The sequence below is a fragment of the Labeo rohita genome, chromosome 18, assembly GCF_022985175.1.
Source record: "Labeo rohita strain BAU-BD-2019 chromosome 18, IGBB_LRoh.1.0, whole genome shotgun sequence".
NCBI classification, from domain to species: domain Eukaryota; kingdom Metazoa; phylum Chordata; class Actinopteri; order Cypriniformes; family Cyprinidae; genus Labeo; species Labeo rohita.
In genome coordinates, this window is record NC_066886.1 from 21,313,559 (window position 1) to 21,337,293 (window position 23,735).

The following is a 23,735-nucleotide window of genomic DNA, read 5'->3' on the forward strand; positions in this document are numbered from 1 at the left end:
CAACGCATGACAAATTGCACCGTGTCATTATTTACTGAACAAAAATAAAGCCAAAATGGAAAAGCCATGTGTGACAAAGTAAGGACACCTTTACTGTTAACACTGGAATTAAGAGGGTAGATAACAGTCAAGCACTGCTAATCAAATACCTTTGATTAACTGATCATCAGCAAGTCTGAGCGCTTCTATAAACGCAAAAGCTTTGGCAGTTTGCTGATCTGGAGCCTTCAGGTGTGTGTTAACACAATGCCAAGGAGGTAAGACATCAGAAGCAATTGTTGCTGCGATCAATCTGAGAAGAGTAATACGGCCATTTCCAAACAATTTGAAGTTTATTCACAAGTGGAAGACATTTAAAACAGACACCGCTCCTTCCAGGAGTGGACGTCCCAGAAAATTCACCCCAAGATCAGACCGTGTAAAGCTCAGAGAAATGGCAGACAGCCCAAGAACTACACCTCAGACTCTACAGGCCTCAGTTAACATGTTAAATGATAAAGTTCATGACAATACCATTAGAAAAATATGGGACAAAAATGGCATGTTTGGAAGGCTTAGCAGAAGAAAGCATCTTCTATATAAAAAAAAAAAAAAAAAAAAAAAAAAAAAATGCAGCACAGTTTAGGTCTGCAAAGTTACATCTGAACAAAACACAAGTCTTCTAGAATAATGTCCTTTGAACAGACGAGACCGAAATGGAGATGTTTGGCCATAATGCACAGCGCCAAGTTTGGTGAAAACCTAAAGAGCATATCAGCACAAACACCTCATACCAAAAGACAAGCATGCTGGAGGAGGGCTGATTATTTTGGGCTTGTTTTGTAGCCACAGGACCTGGGCACCTCACAGTCATTGAGCTGGCCATGAACTCCTCTGTATATCAAAGTATTCTAGAGTCAAATGCGAAGGCATTTGTCCGACATCTAATGTTGGGCCAAAATTGGGTCTTGCAACAGGACAATGATCCCAAGCACACCATCAAATCTACAACAGAATGGCTGAAAAGAAAAGAATCAAGGTGTTGCAATAGCCCAGTCAAAGTCCAGAACTCATCCTGACTCAAATGCTGTGGTGAGAGCTGTGCATAAGCAAATGCCCACAAACCTCAATAAACTGGAGCAACATTGAAAAGAAGACTGGTCCAAATTCCTCCAGAATGGTGTGAGAGACTGAAAAAGTCATATAGAAAATGAATGCTTCAAGTTATTGCTGCTACAGGCAATTGACTCGTAGGGTGTCCTAACTTTGTCACACATGGCCTTTCCCTCTTGGCTGTATTTTTCTTAAATAAATAATGACACAGTGTGATATGTCATGTGATGATGTTTATCTGAGGAATTATTTTCCAAATTTTAAGACCTGCCAAGGACCAGATTATTTTTTATTATGTCCTGATACAGAAAACCATGAAATTCTATAGGGTGTCCGAACTTTTTCACATGACTGTATACTATTACATATATATATATATATATATATATAAACTTTTTGTACTTATATACTTTACTATACTATACTTTTTATACTTTATACTTATAAACTTTACACAGACCAACTTCTATCATACTTTTCACAGACCAAAAATTAATTTAACAGTAAGTTACATCAAGTGTTTTTGTTGTTGTTGAAAATAGTTAACAATTCACATGTTTTGACATTAACAGGGTGTAGCTTCCAGCTGTTCCTTAATTAAAGTGTTTATTATTTCTGTTTTTATGTTTGTGGAGACTCCTTATGACCTAGCTTCGGGGCAATTACAAATCACTGGAGCCTTTGCGTCAGCCTGTTTTTCAGGTTGCAACCTGTCACTGCCCTGAGGCTTTTTCTTTTTGTCACTTTGGTTTGACTCCCACCAACTGATTGCAAACAAAGGACACAAAAAGAAAGTGAACAAATGCAGGGACAGCCAAAAGTGTAGCAGGCCATTAAATTCTTTATTTCAGCCCTTCACAAGAGCCATGAAGATGTAAAACACTTGTGCAACATTAGTTGTTACAAATGACTAACCGTTAACAAGAATACAGTGAAAAGTATCCCTATGTATATAAAAACATAAACATATTTGTCTTTTATTTAACTTTATAATATATTAGCATTCTAAAAAAATTTAGTGATGTCACTCTGATTTTCCTCTTTATTCCATTAATAAATTATTATTCCGTATAATTTGAAACAACCACATTACTGTAGTTTATTTCTCAACAGGATTTGGATTAAATCTTTCCCATTACATGTTGCTTTGTATTTTGTTCAGGCTTAAGCAGGATGATATAAAATTTTGGTGCAAATATACAAAGTAATAACCCAAAGCTTGAGGCTAAAATGGCAAATATCTCCACAGCTACAGTCAATTTTCCAGGAGAACTAACATAAGCTGGTATAAATGTAATCCATACAGCACAGAATATGAGCATACTGAATGTGATGAATTTGGCTTCATTAAAGTTGTCAGGCAGTGTGCGAGCTAGAAAAGCTAAAATAAAGCACAATACAGCCAGCAGGCCAATATAACCCAGCACAGCAGAGAAACCTATTGTAGAACCCAGACTGCACTCAAGAATGATCTTTTCATTATAGTATTTCATATTTTTGTAGGGAAATGGAGGTGATATTGTTAACCAAAGCACACATATAAGAACCTGTATTAGTGTAAAGGCAAGAACACTGAGTCGTTGTTGTGCAGGCCCAAACCATTTCATGACATTACTTCCTGGAAGTGTAGCCTTGAAGGCCATTAACACCACTATTGTTTTCCCTAGAACACAGGAGATGCAAAGGACAAAGGTGATCCCAAATGCTGTATGACGCAACATACAGGACCACTCAGTGGGCCGACCAATGAAAGTAAGTGAACAGAGAAAACACAGAGACAATGAGAAGAGCAGCAGGAAGCTCAGCTCTGAGTTGTTGGCTTTTACTATGGGGGTGTCTTTCTTATTGTAAAACAAGATGGCCACAAGCACAGTTAATCCTGCTCCAAACAGTGAAAAAAAGACTAGTACTACACCCATAATTTCTGTGAATGACAGAAACTCTATAGCCTTTAACACACATTTATTTTTCTCAGCATTAGACCAGTATTCCCCTGGACACTGCTTGCAGTTATTTGAATCTGGAAAGGAAGTTGTTTTCACTATAGTTAGAAGACAAGAGGAAATGTATTATTATTATTATTATTATTATTATTATTATTACTATTTTAATTCGTTTGATAGAAAAACTGCACCCTGAAAAGTAAAAGAAGAATACAAAAGGAGCAACTAACTAATTTTCTTTGAAATTGTGAGATGGGCTGAATATTACCTGTCTCATTACTGATTTCTCCTTCTGCACATGGAATGCAGTCATAACAGCAGACAGGTCTTCCTTTCTGTGTAGCCTTCCTTGTGCCTGGAAGACAGCTATCACTGCACACAGACCTTGGCTTCTGCATAGAAACATTATACTAATATACACATACAGACTATTGCAGCTTTAAAACATCAAATAATGCAAGCTATAGTAATCTGCTGTATTGTGAATATATTTGAAAAATTGTGAAGTGATGTTATTAAAAATTTAACAGTTTTATTAAGACTGCTCAGCATGGTAGCCTGTTGTCTCACTGGTCAAAGTCCTCTAAGTCTTGATCAGGCCTGACTGCCACTCGGTTTTAATGCTCTAAATTTCCAGTGGCAAAAACAAACTTTGTTGACAGGTTTGCAGTTTACCTCGAGCTGTCCTCCAGCCCAGATTATGCTGTCAATGTTGAGCACAAAGCGCTGATCAAGGGGCAGTGAGGCATCATAGTATCCCACTGGTTTAAACTGAATTGATCCATCAGAGTCCTGCTGCCAGTTTACAACTTCATATTGGGCTACTGTGGCACCAGTGCTGTCAAACCACACACGATCTCCCATCTTTACAGTGAAATTGACATTTTTCAGAGCCTCAACCACCTAGCAAAAATACAGATTTAGAATGTTGACAAAGAGCTACAACATAAACAGGTTAGACTCATGCTCTCTTTATATCAATATTTTTTTTCCTGATATAACAGATGGATAGATAGATAGATAGATAGATAGATAGATAGATAGATAGATAGATAGATACCTCCTGTGGTTGTATTGTTATGTTTTGCTTGCAGCCTTCATGTTCTTTGCATTTGAGAAGACTATGTAGTGAATGAGCCACAGCATAAACCGCTTTGTACACATTACTTGCATATCTTTGTTCAGGCACATCTTCATTGTAGCTTTCCAGCACAAGCAGATCCTGATATCTGCTGCAACTTAATTCAGTTTCAGAAGAATTCTTCTGTGAACAGGCAAAAGCTGTTTTCCAGAATGCTTTTAGAACATAATCTGCAAAACCTCTGATATTGATTTTTCTAACTGCAAACCCCAGTGACCCTCCCAGCACACTGAAACTGTTTGGAGTTATCATACTGCTTGCTGTTATCCATGCCTCCACGCCAATTACCTGGAGGCCTGTAATGTTTTGAATACTTAGCTGATCAAGTAGATTGTTCATCTCAAAACTGGTAAGAAATGCAACAATCACTTTTGCAGTGCCTTTTTTTATTGTGTCTACTACGATTTTTAGTTTTTCAGTCTCTGTTCTCTGGAATTTCACAGAGTACTCCACACAAATGCTCTCTTCCTGGGCTATATTCAGAAATATGGCCATTCCATAGTTCCCATAGTCATTGTCACTGTTCACAGCTCCCACCCAGGACCAGCCAAAGTATTTGACCATGTATGCAAGTGCTCTGCTCTGGTGATAATCACTAGCAATAGTCCTAAAGACAGATGGGTAATATTTTCTATTACTGAGACATTCACATGTGGCTGAGTGACTTATCTGTGGAAAAAGAAAAAAAAAAGAAAACGTTTAAAACAGTTATACAGTAATGTGCATGGAGATCAAACATTTACTTTTATCTCTCCTTACCACTGGAATTTTAAAAGATCCTGTTGTTCTGGACAGAATCACAGTGGCAGAAGATTGTGGTTCCCCTATGATAGCATGTACAGAGGACCGTTCATTACATGTCTCCCCTCCTGCAAACTCTGGTCCATTCATCAGTGCCATAGTTGCACTCATAGAAGCCAGTCTTGAACCACAGCTATCATAAATTCTGTAGCCAATAGAAACATTTGGGAGCAAAATTTCACTTTTGTTAATTTCGTCTATGGCAAAGATCATTGTTTGAATCATCCTAAAATCTTGTAGATTCACACTGTGAAAACATTAAACAAAGTTAACAAATAAACAGAAATAAAGTTGAAGGTATTTGATTTCCTTTGACTTCTTCTCATGTTTTCCATACCAAAAACACCATAACTTTCCGGATGTCTGCATTAAATACATTGAAAACTTTATAGGGCAGACAATGTAACTAACCTGGAGCATGATAGAAGCTGAGGTTTTTGTGTAAACTCAAATGAAGATAATGCTAGTTTACTGTGTATTGCCAAAATTGCTCCAATAGTTACGTCTCCGTCCTTGGAAAACAGGGGGTACGTAGGGTCTCCCATTATTCTGCAAATATTTTTTTCTGCCTTCACATTAAGGTGATAGAAAAGCAGGAGTGTGTAAAGAAAGAGAAACATCCTAGTGATTGCGCTAAACTGCGACTGCCAAATTCAAATGACCTGATAAATGATTTTCATTTTTATAGGCATAATTAATATGGATAATTTTTGTAGACATTGCCAGTGACATCATAGGGCAGGACATGAGTCAGGTTGAGCAGGAGTGGAATACAGTGCATGCATAATTATTAGGCAAGTTGATATTCTGATATATATATATATATATATATATATATATATATATATATATTTTTTTTTTTTTTTTCAAGCACATTTTACCAATTCCAAACTACATCTTAACTATTAATAATTTTGTATTTCATCATTTATGAGTGATATATAATTGTCCATGAAGGCTGGAAGTGAAGAACGCCTTGTATTTAGGTGTGCATAATTGTTAAGCAGGTTTTCTTTTACAGATTAAAAAAAAAAAAAAAAAAAAAAAAAAAAAAAAAAAAGAAAAAGAAAGAGATTTATATCAGAAAGAAAGTCAAAAATAATAGATGCTCATGAGAAGAATGCAATACTAATGCAATACTAGCATTTGCAAAGTTAAGGCATGACCATTGGACAGCGAAATACTCATTGGGTCAGCACAGTCAGAAAAAACAGGTGATCTATCAGATCACAATATCAGCTTGCCTAATAATTATGCACGCACTGTAGAGTCAAGCTAATTTTAAAGACTTTGATGTTATCAAACTATCAGAAGGTAGCAAAACTGTAACCACTTTAATTTGCATGTTTTATATGATTTTCATTACTGTGTTTCCAGTAAAGCGTATGAGAGCATACCCAGTTCAATACTTAAAACATATTCATTGTTTAGTTTTTTTGCTTGTATGCTGTCAGGATTATGGACCTGTTTTGTTGTGTTTTCCCTCCCCATGTGCTCTCAGTGACCTAGTTTCTCCCTTGTATAATTAGTCATTCCGTTCACCTGTGTTTCCCTTATTATCCTTATTAGTTCCTAGTTACTTAATCCCTGGGTTTTTTTTTTTTTTTTTTTTTTTGTGTACTGTGTCCGTAATCAAACGTCTTCCAGTTCCCTAGTGGTGTGCTACATGTTCCTGCCTGCTCTGTATTCCCTGTTTGGATTTGTTACGCCCCCTAGTGGTTTGGGGTATGAAAATGAGCAAGCGTAACCCTATGACTTAATTCCCCGGGACCAATTGCTGCAAACCAACACAGGGATAATGACTGAAGTTGCAAACGTGGTTTGCTTTATTCGCAACCCAAAGGTAGAACAGAACTTGACCAATGCCTTAACAACTGCCTTAGAAGTGATCTTTCGTAATGGCACTGCTTCAGGATAGCGAGTAGCTACACACATCACTGTAAGCAAGAATTGATTGCCAGTCTGTTTTAGGCCCAACACAATCCAAAGGGCTCACCAATCACAGGAATTGGGACCAATGGCGCGGGAGGAATAACCTGATTTGGTTTCTTCATGTTTTGAAATGTAGAGCACGTTCAACAATAAGCTGTAATGTCCTTTTTCAACCTAGGCCAAAAAAAATGGTGCAGAACACAATTATATGTCTTTGTAATGCCTTTTGTAAGTGTCCTGACATAGCATGATCATGAGCAAATGAAAAAAACATACGAACAATACTAAACAGGAACTACTAACCTTCTCATTTCTTGCTTCCTGACTCCTGCATTTTCCTGCACTGATAACATCATCGTCGGTACACATAAACATGTCATCCAAAGTAAATTCTGTCCCCATCTTCCTTGTCTGGGCGAGTTAACACACAAGCTGGAAAAGCCTCTGGATACTCATGAGTCATTTTTTCTGTAACAGAAGTGATAACAGGTCTGTCCAACACTTCCAGTACAGGTAACATTCTGCCCCCAGCCAGGTACTGCAATGCAGTTCGTACAGCCACATTCACAAATCCAGTAATCAACTCTGTCTATAAATGTACATGATGCAATGGCACCTACACTACTTCCATACTGATACCTTGCACTAGAATACTGGAACCAAGATAAGAGTCCTCGGAGAACGGTAAAACATCTCCACGTATGAACGAGCAAGCTGCTCCAGTGTCCCGCAGCACCCGCACTACGAATTGATCAGCAGGCTGACCACTGAAAGACACAAAGGCTTCAAACATGAATGGTTCATAAGCAGTATCAGTAGGAACTGACAGCATTGTAACCAAACCAACAGGCTGTGCACCAGAAGAATTGTGCTGCTTTTTCTTCAACATCCCACAGTCTGCAATTACATGGCCTAGCTTGTGGCAGTAAAAACATTCACATTTTTCTCAGGGCTGTTCTACCTTTATTTTGGACAGAACGGTAAGCAGTGAAATGCCAGCAGAACTGTTTTTGTCGCCACCACGCATGGAACTAAACACACTTATGCGTTAAGGCAAACTCGTCTGCCAACACAGCAGCAGTGGACAACTGTGTCACCTGCTGTTCATTCAAATACAAAACAATTTGTTCAGGCACGCATTTTTTTAAAATCTTCAAGGAACATTAATTTGCGCAAGGAAGAAGAATCATTAACCTGACTTGAAGTACACCATTTATCAAACAACACTCCCTTTTTACGTGCAAACTCAACAAAGGTCGGATTACCACTCTTCCTGTGGTTTCTGAATTTTTGCCAATAAGTTTCAGGCACCAATTCATACGCACGCAAAGTAGCTGCTTTCACGGTCTCATATTGTAAGCTATCTTCCAAAAACTACGTAGAAAGCACTTCCATAGCTTTCCGTACTAGTCTACATTGCAAAAGCAATGACCAAACTTCCTTTGGCCAGTTTAATGACGCAGCAGTTCTCTCAAATAAACTAAAATAACTGTCGACTTCCATCTCTCTAAACAGCAGCACTAATGAAATGTTTTTACTCACATCAAAAGCAAAGGTAGGCGAAACACACTCTGTTGTATCTTTGCTCGCTGAGTCAGAAGTAGACGCTGACTCACTGCTTTGATCTGGTACTCAACCCAGAGCAGGCAAACTGAAAACTTTCTGTTCTACAAGCCCATTTAAAACAGCAGTTTTAATTTCACGTTTTAATGATTGTCGATTAACAGAGATTTGGTAGTGTTCAGCTATTACTACAAGGTCGTCTTTACGACATTTCTCAATAAGCTCTAGTGACGGATTTTCAATAACCTTAAGCGCAATCGAAGACACTACGAAGCTTAACAAACATACTCTAAATCACGCAGGATATCAATTTACGCTCACCTGTGTCAGTTCACAACAACTCCCAGGAAAAAAGAAAAGAGCTATCCTCACATCCGGAACTTCCTTGATGATGAATGCTGAGAAAGATCCCAGGCGAGCCCCCACATTATGTTATGCCCCGTAGTGGTTCGGGGTATGAAAAGGAGCAAACATAATAAAACAACCCTATGATGTAATACCCTGGGACCAATAGCTGCAAACCAACACAGGGACAATGACTAAAGTTGCAAACGTGGTTCGCTTTATTTACAGATGTGAGTAAATGAAAACAAACAATCACCAAAAAAATATGTATACAGCTATATATGTACAATGTATGTATGTATGTATGTATGTATATGTGTGTATAAAATGAAACAAACCTCAGAAAGGAAGGAACACAAGCAGTGCCAAACCAAAGAAAATAACAAAACCAAACACACACTACCTGAACCCAACCCTCTAAACTAACTAAAAACAAAATAAAATAAAATATTCCTCTGTAACAAACGCCCTAACTAAAACTACGCTTGCTAACAAAAACAAACATACAGAGGGTAGCACATGCTTCTTACCTAATGTGTCTAACAGTACCAAATCTGTGTAAATGTAATATGCATGTCATGTGACTTTCTCTCCTTTCACTTCCCTCTGGGTTTGTTGAAGCGTAGCTTAATTCAGATATAACTCAATAACAATCAAACAAACAAGTGAACCACACACAACAGAGTATCAGGAGCCAACATACAAGAGGGTTAAAAACCCACCAACAAAAAGACTCAAAGTCTTCAAGCCCCTCCTCTTCCTGTCCCTAGAGCAGCTTAAGTCACAGCTCACCATCCATGATTAGTTCAAATACAGCAACTCAGCCAACCAATCGCAACTCCTATATTTGGAGGGAAAGCAGAGAGCAAATAACAAAAGAAAGGGGGAGGGAACAACAGAAACAAAATCCCTGGCACATAACAGGATTATTATCAGAATCAGAATTAGCTTTATTCGCCAGGTGTGCGCAAACACACAAGAAATTTGATGTGTTTTTTTTTTTAAGGTGCTGCTGGTACATACATGCATACATATCTGACATAAGAACAGAGAAAACATTTAAATAAAATAAGTTTTAAATAAATAATAATGTGTATGAATCTGGAACAGAAGATTTATGTACAGATTTGTGCATTATTTACTCTATATACAGCTGTATAAATAAGAGATATGCATATGTGTTTACATAATAATACTACAGAAAGAGACAATAATTAGAATGGAGAAAAATTGATGATGTTTCCTGCCCGTTTCTTCACTCTGGAGATGTACAAGTCCTGAAGGTTGGGCAGGTGCACACCAATGATCCTTTCTGCTGTCCTAACAGTCTGTTGCAGTCTTCTTATATCTGATTTGCTGGCTGCCCCAAACCAGACAGTTATAGAAGAGCACAGAACTGACTCAGTGACAGCTGAGTAAAACTGTGTCATCAGTGCCTATGGTAGATTGAACTTTTTCAGTTGACGAAGAAAGTACAACCTCTGCTGGGTTTTTTCACAATGGAGTCAATGTGAATGTCCCACTTCAGGTCCTGGGAGATGTTAGTTCCTAGGAACTTGAATGAATCCACTGCAGCCACAGTGCTGTTCATGATGGTGAGAGGGGGGGAGTGCAGGGGTGTTTCTCCTGAGGTCCACTGTCATCTCTACAGTTTTGAGCATGTTGAGCTCCAGGTTGTTTTGAGTGCACCAGACAGCCAGCTGCTCAACCTTCTCAACCTCCTGTCTGTAAGCAGATTCGTCGCCATCCTGATTGAGACTGATGACCATAGTGTCATCTGCAAACTTCAGAAGTTTGACAGAGGGGTCTTTAGAGATGCAGTCATTTGTGCAGAGGGAGAAGAGCAGTGGGGAGAGAACGCAGCCCTGGGGAGCTCCAGTGCCGATGGTGCGGGTGCTGGATGTGAGTTTTCCTAGCCTCAATAGCTGCTGCCTGTTTGTCAGGAAGCTGGTGATCCACTGACAGATGGAGGTGAGGTACAGAGAGCTGTGACAGTTTATTCTGAGGGATTTCTGGAATGATGGTGTTGAAAGCAGAGCTGAAGTCCACAAACAATGAACTAAAACTCAGCGAATACATGACACACACACATGAGAGATATATCTATAGAAAGCTTGATATTTTTACTTTTAGAAGCCCCTCTTGCCGAAAACAAATATTCTCTGATGAAGTAATTCGCATGAAACCAACTCCATGTTCAGTCTCTCCCGTCTGCTTCATTATTTTTAATTAGATCACGCCCACGAGATGCTTTCGCTTTCATAGTGTAATCGCCACGTGAGGACGCGCGCCAAACGTAACCGCCCACATCACCGTAAACAAAGCGCCGAGACCTTTTCTTTCCTAAGTTCATCTGGGCTACTTGTCGTTTCTGTAAGAAGATGCGCTGTGAGGAATAAGAATTCGGAGGAAGAACACGATGTGACACACGGCGCGATCCATCAGAGGAGATATTTACGTGAGTAAGTCTTTCTTTTATCAGCCTGCTTTCGTTAGTTGTTACTGTGTTACTGTGACAGAGCTTGTACACATTTTACTAGTTAGACTTTTTTTCAAACTATAATTCATGACTACAGCAAGTGAAACATCATGAAGTACGTTTCATTTCATTGTATCAAAATGTCTCACGACGCCAGGATGTTTTTTTTAACGTTCTATACAATAGAAAACGATGCGATATAATAGATAATAGTGTTTACACTTACGCTTAACAATAATAATAAAGTTTCCCAAATCTAAAACGTTTTTGTATTGTATAATACATACAAAGCATGCTTATGTTTATGACTTAAAGATCATATTATTTAGTTATTTATCGTATAACAATATGATGTACTATGAGTGTTTACATTGAGTGTATGTTTAGACCATGTTTATCAATACTCTGCTCTCGAATAGATGTTTAATGTGAAAAACAATAATTATTACTTATATATAGATATAAAATGTCCTTTTTACGTTAGTACAAATGCGTGAGTCTGTGGCTACATATATATATATATATATATATATATATTACAGATGCTCCTGATATTAACATGCTCACAGATGTTTTTCTTATGTTGTTTGTTTTTTTGTGAGCTGATACCTGCACAACAGATGAATCCTGCTGTCTGTCAAACTGAGAGCGCTGTACTAAGATCAGATGTTCAACTACACATATTCTAGTGTAAAAAAAAAGTTCCTTGACTACTGATGATGAGTTTAGAGATCAGGTATGATCAGGTATGATTTACTTGTTTCACTTGTTGAACAGAATTCAGAAAACAGTTTTCAGAAACTACACAAAGTCTGTTCACATCTCTGTGGTTAGATCAGGGTGTTCAATTGTGTGTATTTGACCTTCATTATGTATATTTTGATTATACTGTGTTGTAAATAAAATACAAACAATCTAAAACTCCATTCTTTGAATCTCTCATTGTTACCTGACAGTCACAGTCTCATTGATGGGCCATTAGGGAGGGCTCTTTGTCTCTCAGGTGTGAATTGCTAAATATTCATGGGTCATTGCCACTCCTTCGCATATTCCCTTTCGATCACAAAACATGTCTTAGAAAATTTACATCAATATATTGTTTTCTCTGAACGAGTGAATGAGATGATTTTCACATCATTTTGTAGAAAAAAACTCTAGCCTACCGCATCCAGTTCTCAAAAGTCTTGTGAAATAATGTTCTGAATGTCTTTCATGGCCTTGTTTCAGTAACTTAAAATTTTTAGTTTTTCACTAACCACGCATAAACGTTGTTTTCTCAAAAACACAAAAATGTACATTCATGTTGCTTACATATTATTGTAGCCTAGTTTGTGCTGATTACAGTGTAGCCAGACTTTAGCCATGAATATGTTTTTAAGATACCGATAAAAGCACAAATGTGAGCGCATGTCAAAACTTCTCCAGGGCCCCAAAACACCCTCAGACCCCAGAGGGTTAAGGGCAGGCTGAGAAACAGTAGGGGAGAGAGGGGGAGGGTGTTGATGGCTGTGTTGCGGGACAGTCGGGGCGGGTGCAGGGTGTCAGACCAGTCTTTTGTTTTTCAAACCTGCAGTAAAACTCATTCAAGTCATCAGCCAGTTGTTGATTGGCCTCAGTGTTGGGGGATGGGCTCTTGTAGCTGGTGATGGCTTTCAGGCCATTCCACACTGATTTCGAGTCATTGCTTGAAAGCTGTTTTTTTAGCTTTCCAGAGTAGTTTAACTTTGCGACTCTTATTTCCCTATTCAGTGTGTTTTTTGGCCTGTTTGTACAAAGCTTTGTCCCCACTCCTGTAGGCGTCCTCTTTGGCCTGGCAAAGCTGTTTGAGTTTTGCACTGAACCAAGGTTTGTCGTTGTTAAATGTTAAATAAGTCCTGGTGGGTACACACGTACTCACAGAAACTGTCACAGTGTCAGTGAGCTCATCCAGATCAGTAGCTGCAGCCTCAAAAACACTCCAATCAGTAAGTTTGAAGCAGGCTTGTAAATACCACTCTGCTTCAACAGTCCGTCTCTTTACAGTTCTTACTACAGGCTTAGCATTTAAGTTTCTGCCTGTAGGCTGGTAGAAGATGTAAACAGTGCTAAACAGTGATCAGAGAGTCCCAGCGCGGCATGGGGGACAGACTGGTATGCATCCTTGAAAACAGTGTAGCAATGGTCCAGTATATTGCTGTCTATATTTGGGCAGTTCGCTGGTGAGATTAGCTTTATTAAAATCACAGAGAATGATAATGAAAGAGTCCGGGTAACACTGCTCTGTGTGTGTAATCTGATCGGCCAACAGTTCTAGCACTACGCTTACATGCGCATCAGGAGGAATATGAATATACACACTCACCAGAATAAAAGAGGAAAACTCCTGTGGCGAATAAAAAGGCTTATGGTTAATAAAGACAGCTTCCAAGTTTGGGCAGCACATCTTCTTTAAAACTTTCACGTCTGTACTCCAGCCTTCATTGACATAAAAACATAATCCACCTCCTCTCATTTTCCCCAACGACTCGGTGACACGGTCTGCTCTGAACAGCTGGAAGCCCATTAGATGAAGCGCGTTGTCCGGAATGGCTCCGTTTAACCAGGTTTCCGTGAAGCAAAGCACAGCAGAGTTTGTTTGTGCGGGTGAGAAGTTGTAGTTCGTCTGATTTATTTGCAAGAGAGCGGAGATTCGCCAGATGAATACTCGGCAACGGAGTCCTAAGACCGCACTGTCGGAATTTCATGAGTGCGCCGCCGCTCTTTCCTCGCTTGCGTCACTTGGAGCGCTTGTATAGGAGTGCAGCCCCTCCGACTAAAATGTCCAGTAAAACGTCTGAATGTTCAAATGTTGGCAAAAAGTTATCTGGTGTGCTATTTCTTATGTCCAAGAGCTCGCTTCTAGAGAAGCTGATTGGAAAAACGTTGCTTAAGACAAACAAAAACAGTAAAAGTACGGAGGAGCAACAAACCGAGGCAGCCATGTGCAGCGCCATCTTGATCGATTAAAGTTTGTCATTTAAGCCTGAGCCCACCGATGACGAAGAGCTGCAAGTAACATCATACCAGGTGGGAGAGCTGGCTACCACACTCGCCAGGAGTTAGAAAGGAGTGGCCTGTGAGATTGTGGAGAGGAGCTCCGCCCACTTCACTATGGCTAAGGGTGAGCTATTAGTAGATCTGGGACTCTTGGAGATTGAGGGGGTTTTCAATTTGGACTTGTATGCCGACCTGCCTCCTCTCCTCCCTCCTTCACCGGAGCCCTCAGTTACTCTTGTTCCTGTGTCTAGCTTCAGGAGGGCTTCTGTTCCCATGTCCAGCTCAGGGAGGGCTCCTGTTTCCAAGTCCAGCCCAGAGAGAGAGACTGTCCCTCAGTCCAGCCAAAAGAGGGCTTCTGTTCCCAGGGGCAGCTCTAAGAGCCCAGAAGCTCACAAATTCCCATGCTCTAACCCGCTTCTGCCTCCTCCTCTGTTGTCATCTGGCAGCCCCTCTGCTCACACTCAGCCCACCATCTGTGCAGTGGGCTCACCGTGGGTCTACCAGTCTCCATCAGTGTTGTGGCTGGAGGATCCCCTGTCTCCACCTCCAGCCTCAGAGTCCAGGACTCCACCTCAGCTCGTCGATCCAGCGCCTCCACCATGGCTCCTAGCTCCCTACTCTCGTCCCTCCGGCTCCACCTTGGTCTGTTGTCGGCCATTGTAGAAGACTTTCATTAATCTTGAATCAATATAAAACATAGAATTATGCTATGCATAAGAGGATATTATTCTACTATTATCATCTGACTGTGTATTAACTCTGTGCAGTGAGCTTAGAGCAAAGATATCTATTTAAAGCTTGAAAAACACTTATGCCTGGAATGAACCTGTTCAGGAGCTAGAAATACATGACAGCTATTGATCAACCTTCAGGAATTCATATATGGTAAAAAATACCTTGTCCAAAAATACAACAGTGCATATATGGAATGCTTCAGGATGTATATATGTGTGCTTGAGACGAAACTCTTGAGTGGTGTTCGAACATTACTCGGCCTTTTGTTAACTTGTTAATAAAGGTCTGTCTGACTTCAAAACCTCTTCAGAGCTATTTATTTTGAGCAAGGAAAATTCTACAACACCATCCCTCGCCTCAGGACTTCACTCCTCCAGCTTTGTCAGGCTTGGTCCTCCACATTGGTCCTCTATTGCTCCAGCTCTACCGTGGCCTTCTGGTTCTACGCCTCTGCATCGGTCGCCTTAGCCATCTGCTCCACCTCAGGCCTCCAGATCCTCCTCGTCACCCTGGCTCATTGGCTCTCCATCTCTGCCTTGGACTCCTCTGCCACCTGCTCCGCCACTGTCCTTCGGCCCCTTGGAGTTGTCAGCCCATCCTCCTCCATGGCTCCTCCCTCCGTTGGCTTCACCGTGGGTCGCCATTATGGCTGTGGCCTGGGTCCTGCCTGGCTCTTCCTGCTCCACGTCCCTCCTGTCTCTGTCTGGTCCGCCCTGGCTCCTCCTGTCTATTCCCTGGCTCCTACCTCCATTATCTCCTCCATGGACTCTTTCTGCAGGGCCTCTTCCGGGTGTCCCGTCCTCCTCTCGAGCCTCCTTCCAATTTACCACATATCCCTCCTTCAGATGTTTCTATGACGTGAGGATGCACCTTCTGGGAGGGGGACAATATGTCAGAATTATGGACTTTTTTTGTTGTGTTTTCTCTCCCCATGTGCTCCCCGTGACCTAGTTTCTTAATTAGTCATTCCATTCACCTTTGTTTCCTTTATTATTCTCATTAGTTCGTAGTTACATAAGCCTTATGTTTCTTGTGTACTGTGTCCGAAGTCAGACATCTTCTAGTTCCCTAGTGGTGTGCTACGTGTGTTCCTGACTGCCTTGTATTCTCTATTTGGATTATTAAAGACTGTCATTTGTGTTTGGTCCGTGTCTCCTCATTTATTTTTGCATCATAACCATTTCTGTACTATGTGGTACTACCCTAATTGCTCCCTCTGTGCTTATTATGTGTTCAGTGAAATGACCAAGGCCCCGTAGTGTAGAGACCATTGCATAGAACCCAAAACAGAGCAGAGAAGAAGAACATTAAAATTTTCTTAGTGGCTTAGTAGCTTGTTTCTTTACTAAAACTATCCTCTGTCCTCTCCTGTCTGTTTTCTATCTGTGATGTCTTAATTAAAATTAAATCATTGAAACTAAATGTATTTATGTTAAAGAAGGAAGTAATACTGAATAAGGTAATTCTGCAGGTCATACTGCAGGAAACTGCTTGAATTAAAAATATACAACTGAATTAAGCATATACATTTATTTATAAGCTGAAAAAATCACTTTTTGTACATTTCTATTTCTTTTCTTTCTTTGTTATAAAATGTAATGATTTAAACTCACTTAAACTAAAGTGCCACATACTTTTACTTCAGAAAAGCTAAGTCAAATAAATAAATAGTTGTACCCAATTTAACAGTAGGTTACATCAGTTGTTTGTTCATGGCCTTGTTTGTTGAAATCAATTAAACATGTTTTTGATACTACTACGGTGTAGCTTCCAGCTGTGCTTCAATTCAAAAGGTTTTTTTTTTTTTTAAATTGTTTGTCAGGACTCCTTTCTAGCTTCTGGTCAAGTACAAATCACTAGAGTCTTTATACTTTCCTTATACTTTTAATTTTCCTGTCAGTTCAGTTTGACCCCTAACCAATGATTTCAAACAAAGGACAACAAGTAAATGAACAAATACAGGGATAGACGAAAGTGTATCAGGCCACTAAAGTCTTTATTTCAGTCCTCAATACCAATTAAGTTGGAAAACACTTGTGCAGCATTAGTTGTTATGAACAATTACCAGCTAATAAGAATACAGTAATAAAATAAAATAAAATAAATTTAAATAAATTTGTAAATTTCCTTTACAGTTTCTTCAAACACACATATTATTTGACTTCATATATATATATACTAGTGAACATATACATATATTCATGGCAGGAAAATGCATCAGATAAACTAATAAATAAATAAATAAATATATATATATATATATATATATATATATATATATATATATATATATATATATATATATATATATATATACTAGTGAACATATACATATATTCATGGCAGGAAAATGCATCAGATAAACTTATATATATATATATATATATATATATATGTATGTATATATATTTGTTTTTTTGTTTTGTTTTGTTTTGTTTTTGTTTTTTGTGTTTTTTGTCAAAAATCTTAATCTAGTGGAGTAGCCATTACACAAAGACTAAAATTAGTTTTTCTTGCTCTTCTGATAAAGCTGCTCAAAATGGTAATTACCATAGGTCAGAAAATGTATGTATTTATTTATTTATTTGACATCACCATTTTTCTAGCAATAATATACCTAAGCTATTTTATTTCTCAAAATTAAGATGATGTTTTTCCCATTATGTGTTGCTTTGTGTTTTGTTCAGGTTTGAGTAGGATGATGTAACATTTAGGTGCAAATATGCAAAATAGTAAACCAAAGCTTGAGGATAAAATGGCAAATATCTCCACAGCTACAATAAATTTTCCAGGAGAACTGACATAAGCTGGAATAAATGTGATCCATACAGCACAAAATATGAGCATACTGAATGTGATGAATTTGGCTTCATTGAAGTTATCAGGCAGTGTGTGAGCCAGAAAAGCCAACATGAAGCACACGACTGCCAGTAGACCAATATAACCTAGCACAGCAGAGAAACCTAATGTAGAACCCAGACTGCACTCAAAAATGATCTTTTCCTTATAATATTTCATATTTTTGTAGGGAAATGGAGGGGATATTGTTAGCCACAGCACACAGATAAGAACCTGTATAAGTGTAAATGCAAGAATACTAATTCGTTGTTGTGCAGGCCCAAACCTTTTCATGACATTACTTCTTGGAAGTGTAGCTTTGAAGGCCATTAACACCACTATTGTCTTCCCCAGAACACAGGAGATACAGAGAACAAAAGTGATCCCAAACATTGTGTGACGCAACATACAGGACAACTCAGTAGGCCGACCAATGAAAGTAAGTGAACAGAGGAAACACAGAGTCAAAGAGAAGAGCAGCAGGAAGCTCAGTTCTGAGTTGTTGGCTTTTACTATGGGGGTGTCCTTCTTACTGTAAAACAGGATGGCCACCAGCACAGTTAATCCCACTCCAAAGAGTGAGAAAAAGACAAGCACTATACCCATAACTTCTGTGAATGACAGAAATTCTACTGCCTTTAATACACATTTATTTTTCTCAGCATTTGACCAGTATTCCCCTGGACACTGCTTGCAGTTAATTGAATCTGGAAAGGAAGTTGTGTTAGTTACAGATAAAAAGAAAAACATTTTATTTATGAACTTCTTTGATAAGAAACTTTATTCTGAACAATAAAAGAATAATACAAAATGAGCCAATAATCAGTTTTCTTTTAAATTTTTGAAACTGTGAAATGGGCTGAAGATTACCTGTCTCATTACTGATTTCTCCTTCTGCACATGGAATACAATCATAACAGCAGACAGGTCTTCCTTTTTGTGCAGCCTTCCTAGTGCCTGGAGGACAGCTCTCACTGCACACAGACCTTGGCTTCTACATGGAATATCACATCATACATAGTTATTTATATTGAATATAAAGTGAAAATTAAATGAAGTGCCAGTATTATTTAGAAGAGACTTGTGGTTCTTTGATGCATTAAATGGCACAAATGTTCACTGTATTAGTAAAACATATCCAGAAAAAAAAAAAGTTTGAAAGGTCTGTTTTAGAAAGTCTGTTTAGCAAAATACTGCCTTTTAGCTCAAAATGTAGCCTGTTGTGGACTGTAGCTTTCGTTTTCTTTCTTTTCTTTTTTTTTTTTTATTATTATTTTTTTTAAATGAATGTCACAATTTCTAATATCAGTAACTAATAGCTTATATATTAAGCGGTACACAAATGTAAACCTTCACACATACATCTTCTGTTCTTTATTTTTAAAAAGGAGCAGAGCTTTGTGGATGGCAATGCTTTAATGCATATTTACCCACAAGTATTTATATTTTAATACGTAAATGTCAGAATAATGACTTAGGATTTTGGTATTACATTTCCACAGTTTAAATAAACCTAGCTGCACAAACAGATTATTACCTCCAGTTGTCCTCTGGCCCAGATTATGTTTTTAGTGTTAATAACAAAGCGCTGATCAGGGGGCAATGAGGCATCATAGTATCCCACTGATTTAAATTGGAATGATCCATCTAGGTTCTGCTGCCAGTTCACAACTTCATACTGGGCCACTGCACCACCAGTGCTGTCAAACCACACACGATCTCCCATCTTTACAGTAAAATTGACCTTTTTCAAGGCCTCAACCACCTATTGAAATAAGACCATTTTAGTAGATTATCACTAAAGCATTTGAACACACTGAAAGGCAATATATATATATATATATATATATATATATATATATATATATTTTACCTGATGTGGTTGTATTGTCAGGTCTTTTTCACAACCATTTTGTTCTCTGCACTTGAGTAGACTGTGTAGTGAATGAGCCACAGCATAAACTGCTTTGTAGACATAGCTTGGAAATCTTTGTTCAGGCACATCTTCATTATAGTTTTTGACCACAAATAGATCCTGATATTGACTGCAATTTAATTCAGCATTAAAAGAGCATGGAAAAGCTGTATCCCAGAATGCTTTCACAACATAATCTGCAAACCCTTCAATTTGAATTTTTCTAACTGCAAAACCCAGTGACCCTCCCAGCACATGAAAACTGTTTGGAGTCATCAAACTTTTTGAAGTTATCCATGCCTCTACACCAATCATTTGGAGACCTGCAATGTTCTGTATACGTAGCTGCTCGAGCAGACTTTTCATCTCAAAACCGGTAAGAAATGCAACAATTACTTTAGTTGTGCCTTGTTTTATGATATCCACTACATTTCTAATTTTTTCAGGCTCTGTCCTCAAGAATTTCACAGAGTACTCCACACAAATCCCTTCTTCTTCAGCTGTTTTCAGAAATATGGCCATTCCATTGTTTCCATAGTCATTGTCACTGTTCACAGCTCCCACCCAAGACCAGCCAAAGTGCTTGACTATGTATGCAAGTGCTCTGCTCTGGTGGTAATCACTAGCAATTGTCCTGAAGAAAGATGGATAATCTTTCCTATTGCTAAGACAGTCACATGTGGCTGAGGGACTTATCTTAAAAAAAAAAAAAAACACAGAAACAGAAACACATCAGTATATCAGTATAGTATCAATATTATCAAATGTGTACTGTACTTGGTACTTACCACTGGAATTTTAAAAGGTTCTGTGGTTCTAGACAAAATCACTGTGTTGGAAGACTCTGTTTCTCCTATGATGGCATGTATAGGAGATTGCCCAGTGCATATGTCTCTTGCTGCAAACTCTAAACCATTCATCAATCCCATAGTTGCACTCATAGAACACAGTCTTGAACCACAGGTATCATAAATTTTATAGCCAACAGAAACATTTGGGAGCAAACTTTTACTTTTGTTAATCTCCTCTATAGCAAAGATCATGGTTTGAGCCAGCCGAAAATCTTTTATATTCACACTATAAAAACATTAAATCATCAGGGTGAAAAGTAAATAAATAAAGAAACACATAAAGCAAATAAATAAAGAAACAAAAAATCAATGGAAAAACGCTTATGTATAAATACGTTATTCGGATAAAGGCACATGTAAAATGCAAATGTAAAATGCTCAAAAGAAACAAACCTGGAGCATAATATATGCTGAGGTTTTTGTGTAAATTCAAATGAAGGTAATGATACTTCAGAGTGGATAACAAAAAGTGCTCCAATGATTATGTCTCCATCCTTGGAAAGCAGCGGATATTTAGGGTCTCCCATCATTTGGCAAATAGTGTTTTCTGCCTTGGTATATAGATGATAGAAAGGCAGAAGTGTGTAAAGAAAGATGAGCATCCTAAAGACTCAGTTCAAATGCACCTGTCAAATGCAAATGATAGTATTTTGCATTTTATAGACATAAATAGTATGGATGAATGATTGTGAATGTAGTTACCTCATAGGGCAAGACAAGAGGCGGGTCAAGCAGATAGTCTAATTTGACAGAGTTTGATTTCTTGAAATTATAAAAAAGGTAGTAAGCTATAAAAATATTTATACTGGAGTTTTATGTTTTTGATGTATTCTTTAATTTAGATGATCTAGTATCTATTTAGACTTTAAACAACCTTTTCAGTCTTTCTTACATATTCTTTGTTCTGTATTGTTATATTTTTAATATTATTATTATATCGTTGCTTGTTTATTTTGCCATGAGTAAATATAGTAGTCATTATTTGAAGTGGATCGAAAAAGTTCATCAAAGTTGTCCTAAGACAAGAAGGGGTATTGTTTTGGTTTTAGGACAACTTTAATGAAAGGTTTTAAACCACCTAAAATGTCGGGGGGAGGGGGTGTCTGAGCTGTGCCACACCACAGATCTCACTCTCCATGCCACTAAGCAAACTGCCACTGCAGTACCTGTTTTTGTACCTTTACTTTGTTACAGGGCTAGGACCTCTACAGGCTCTGACTGATTGATGGTCTCACTGGATCCAGACTGTATGACAGCCTACATCTTCGGCTTCACGTTTGTTGGATCATCCAGCCAAGTCGCTAGGCATCTGCAGGAGCTTCCTTGGCCTTCGCGTACCCAACATAACACTGCAACCCCAGAACTTGCGGGGCCTCCATTCAGGTTTAGTATTCTTGGAATGTTATGCTTCGTGATCTGCTCCCTATGTCCATGGGTGTGTTTCCCATACAACGACGCAACTTGCTGATTAACCTCCATAGTACGATGCATTGTGGTGAAACAAACTAGCTAGTCACGACTGTTTCCCAAACACTGTTGCATCTCCGTACTTTGAGCCACATTAGTTCAACAATGTAGGGCCGTTGTTAATGACATCACTTGCTGTGGTGGAGTAATAACTTCTGCTATTTAACTGATTAGAAATCTCTAAAATGCAGCTATATTGAACATGGCACCTGATGACTAATTTACTAGTTTTTGTTTCCTGTCATTTTGCTTTAGTTGACGTTTGATTTATCGCCGGTTCCCTCTGATGTCATACATGCGCACTATTCAAAAATGGAGCTTTTAGAAGATGCGCAAAAATACATATATTAAAATGCAATTATATTTAGGTAGAACGGAAGATATAGATTGTACTTTATGTTAGCTTGCTTATTGTGTCCAAGAGCATAATTTATTAATCACGTCTTACTAACTGTAATGTGGAGAGGGAGACGAGAGGCAAGGGGATCCATGCGCAAGCTTTTATTTAAACGATGAGACAAAGACATGGTCAGACAGGCAGGGTCAGAACAGTTACAAACAGGTATGTTGGAGGCGAGGCACAAGAGTAGTCCGAGAGGCAGGTGTGGGTCGATCAGCGGCGAACATAATCCATGACGTGAGGAAGAGGGGTAATCCTTACAACGAGCAAGAGTCCAGGAAGGCAGGCGGCGAGACAGACGAAAATGGGGAAGCCAGGCGAGAATACAAAACTAAGGGAGCACAGGAACTAGGGAACTTGGAAACAAGGGAACACGGCAACTAGGAAACTAGGAACTAGGAAACTCAGGGAAACTAAGGAACAACACTGATAAGGTGCTAGCACTAGGAGAGCGCTAAACGCAACCGACACAGTTCTCCACAAAAACACTCCACAATACTCGGTGACTACCGAGTGAAAGTCCGGGGCTTAAATAGGGCCGCTGATTGGCCACAGGTGTATGGCGCAATCAGCGTGGTGGATAATGGGAGATGTAGTCCAGGGGATGTAGAGCAACAGTCTGTGTGTGAAGACAGAGCGAGAGCGACATCTCGTGGTGAGCGGACCGCAGGTCACCGACCAGATTCATGACACTAACAAGGAACTAATCTTCTGACGACAGGGTGAGAGCTGTAATTCCAACCACGTTTCGGGAAACACAGAATCGCTGAACTATGTTGGTAATGACAGAACTTGTGACCATAGTTAGCTAACAATGCTTTTGGGATACGCACCCCAGGCTGGTGTCTGCTTCAAGAAGCTGTCCTGCCAGGACGCCCTACTCATGTCTCACCCCAAGGCATCTCCTGAGATTTGAGTCGTCCACTCAACCTTCATGCACATTTCTGAGTTAGAGCTCCTCTCGCTGTGGTGACAAGTGGCTTCACTCCTTAACATCACTCGATGGATGGACCTCCCTGTCACACTGCCCTTATGGTCGGACCAGTGACTCGCCCCTCTGTGGAGTGGGCTCGAGCATTGCTTTCCCTGAGGTATGAGTGAGGTGTGTCTCTGTAGAAACCCTTCCTGATTATCTGGCTCTGAGGAATGGTATATCTTCTTGCATGAATGGGTTACTGCCTCCCAGTGCTTCTACAGGTTCTTTGGGTCTGTTGAATC

The 23,735-nt window shown here is 39.1% G+C and overlaps 2 protein-coding genes across 2 annotated transcripts; both read right to left on the bottom strand.

Annotated features, from left to right (window-relative positions):
* Positions 1 to 2,213: 2,213 nt before the first annotated feature.
* On the bottom strand, positions 2,214 to 5,597 carry LOC127180808 (extracellular calcium-sensing receptor-like). Its single transcript, XM_051135114.1, has 6 exons — positions 5,389 to 5,597; positions 4,936 to 5,224; positions 4,096 to 4,845; positions 3,711 to 3,938; positions 3,304 to 3,427; positions 2,214 to 3,112 (listed from the first exon to the last, which is right to left on the bottom strand). The coding sequence occupies exons 1-6, from the start codon at positions 5,595 to 5,597 to the stop codon at positions 2,214 to 2,216; spliced, it is 2,499 nt and encodes an 832-aa protein (XP_050991071.1).
* A 12,089-nt stretch (positions 5,598 to 17,686) lies between these two features.
* Positions 17,687 to 21,252, bottom strand: LOC127180816 (extracellular calcium-sensing receptor-like). Its single transcript, XM_051135119.1, has 6 exons — positions 21,044 to 21,252; positions 20,588 to 20,876; positions 19,758 to 20,495; positions 19,422 to 19,649; positions 18,755 to 18,878; positions 17,687 to 18,591 (listed from the first exon to the last, which is right to left on the bottom strand). The coding sequence occupies exons 1-6, from the start codon at positions 21,250 to 21,252 to the stop codon at positions 17,687 to 17,689; spliced, it is 2,493 nt and encodes an 830-aa protein (XP_050991076.1).
* Positions 21,253 to 23,735: the final 2,483 nt, after the last annotated feature.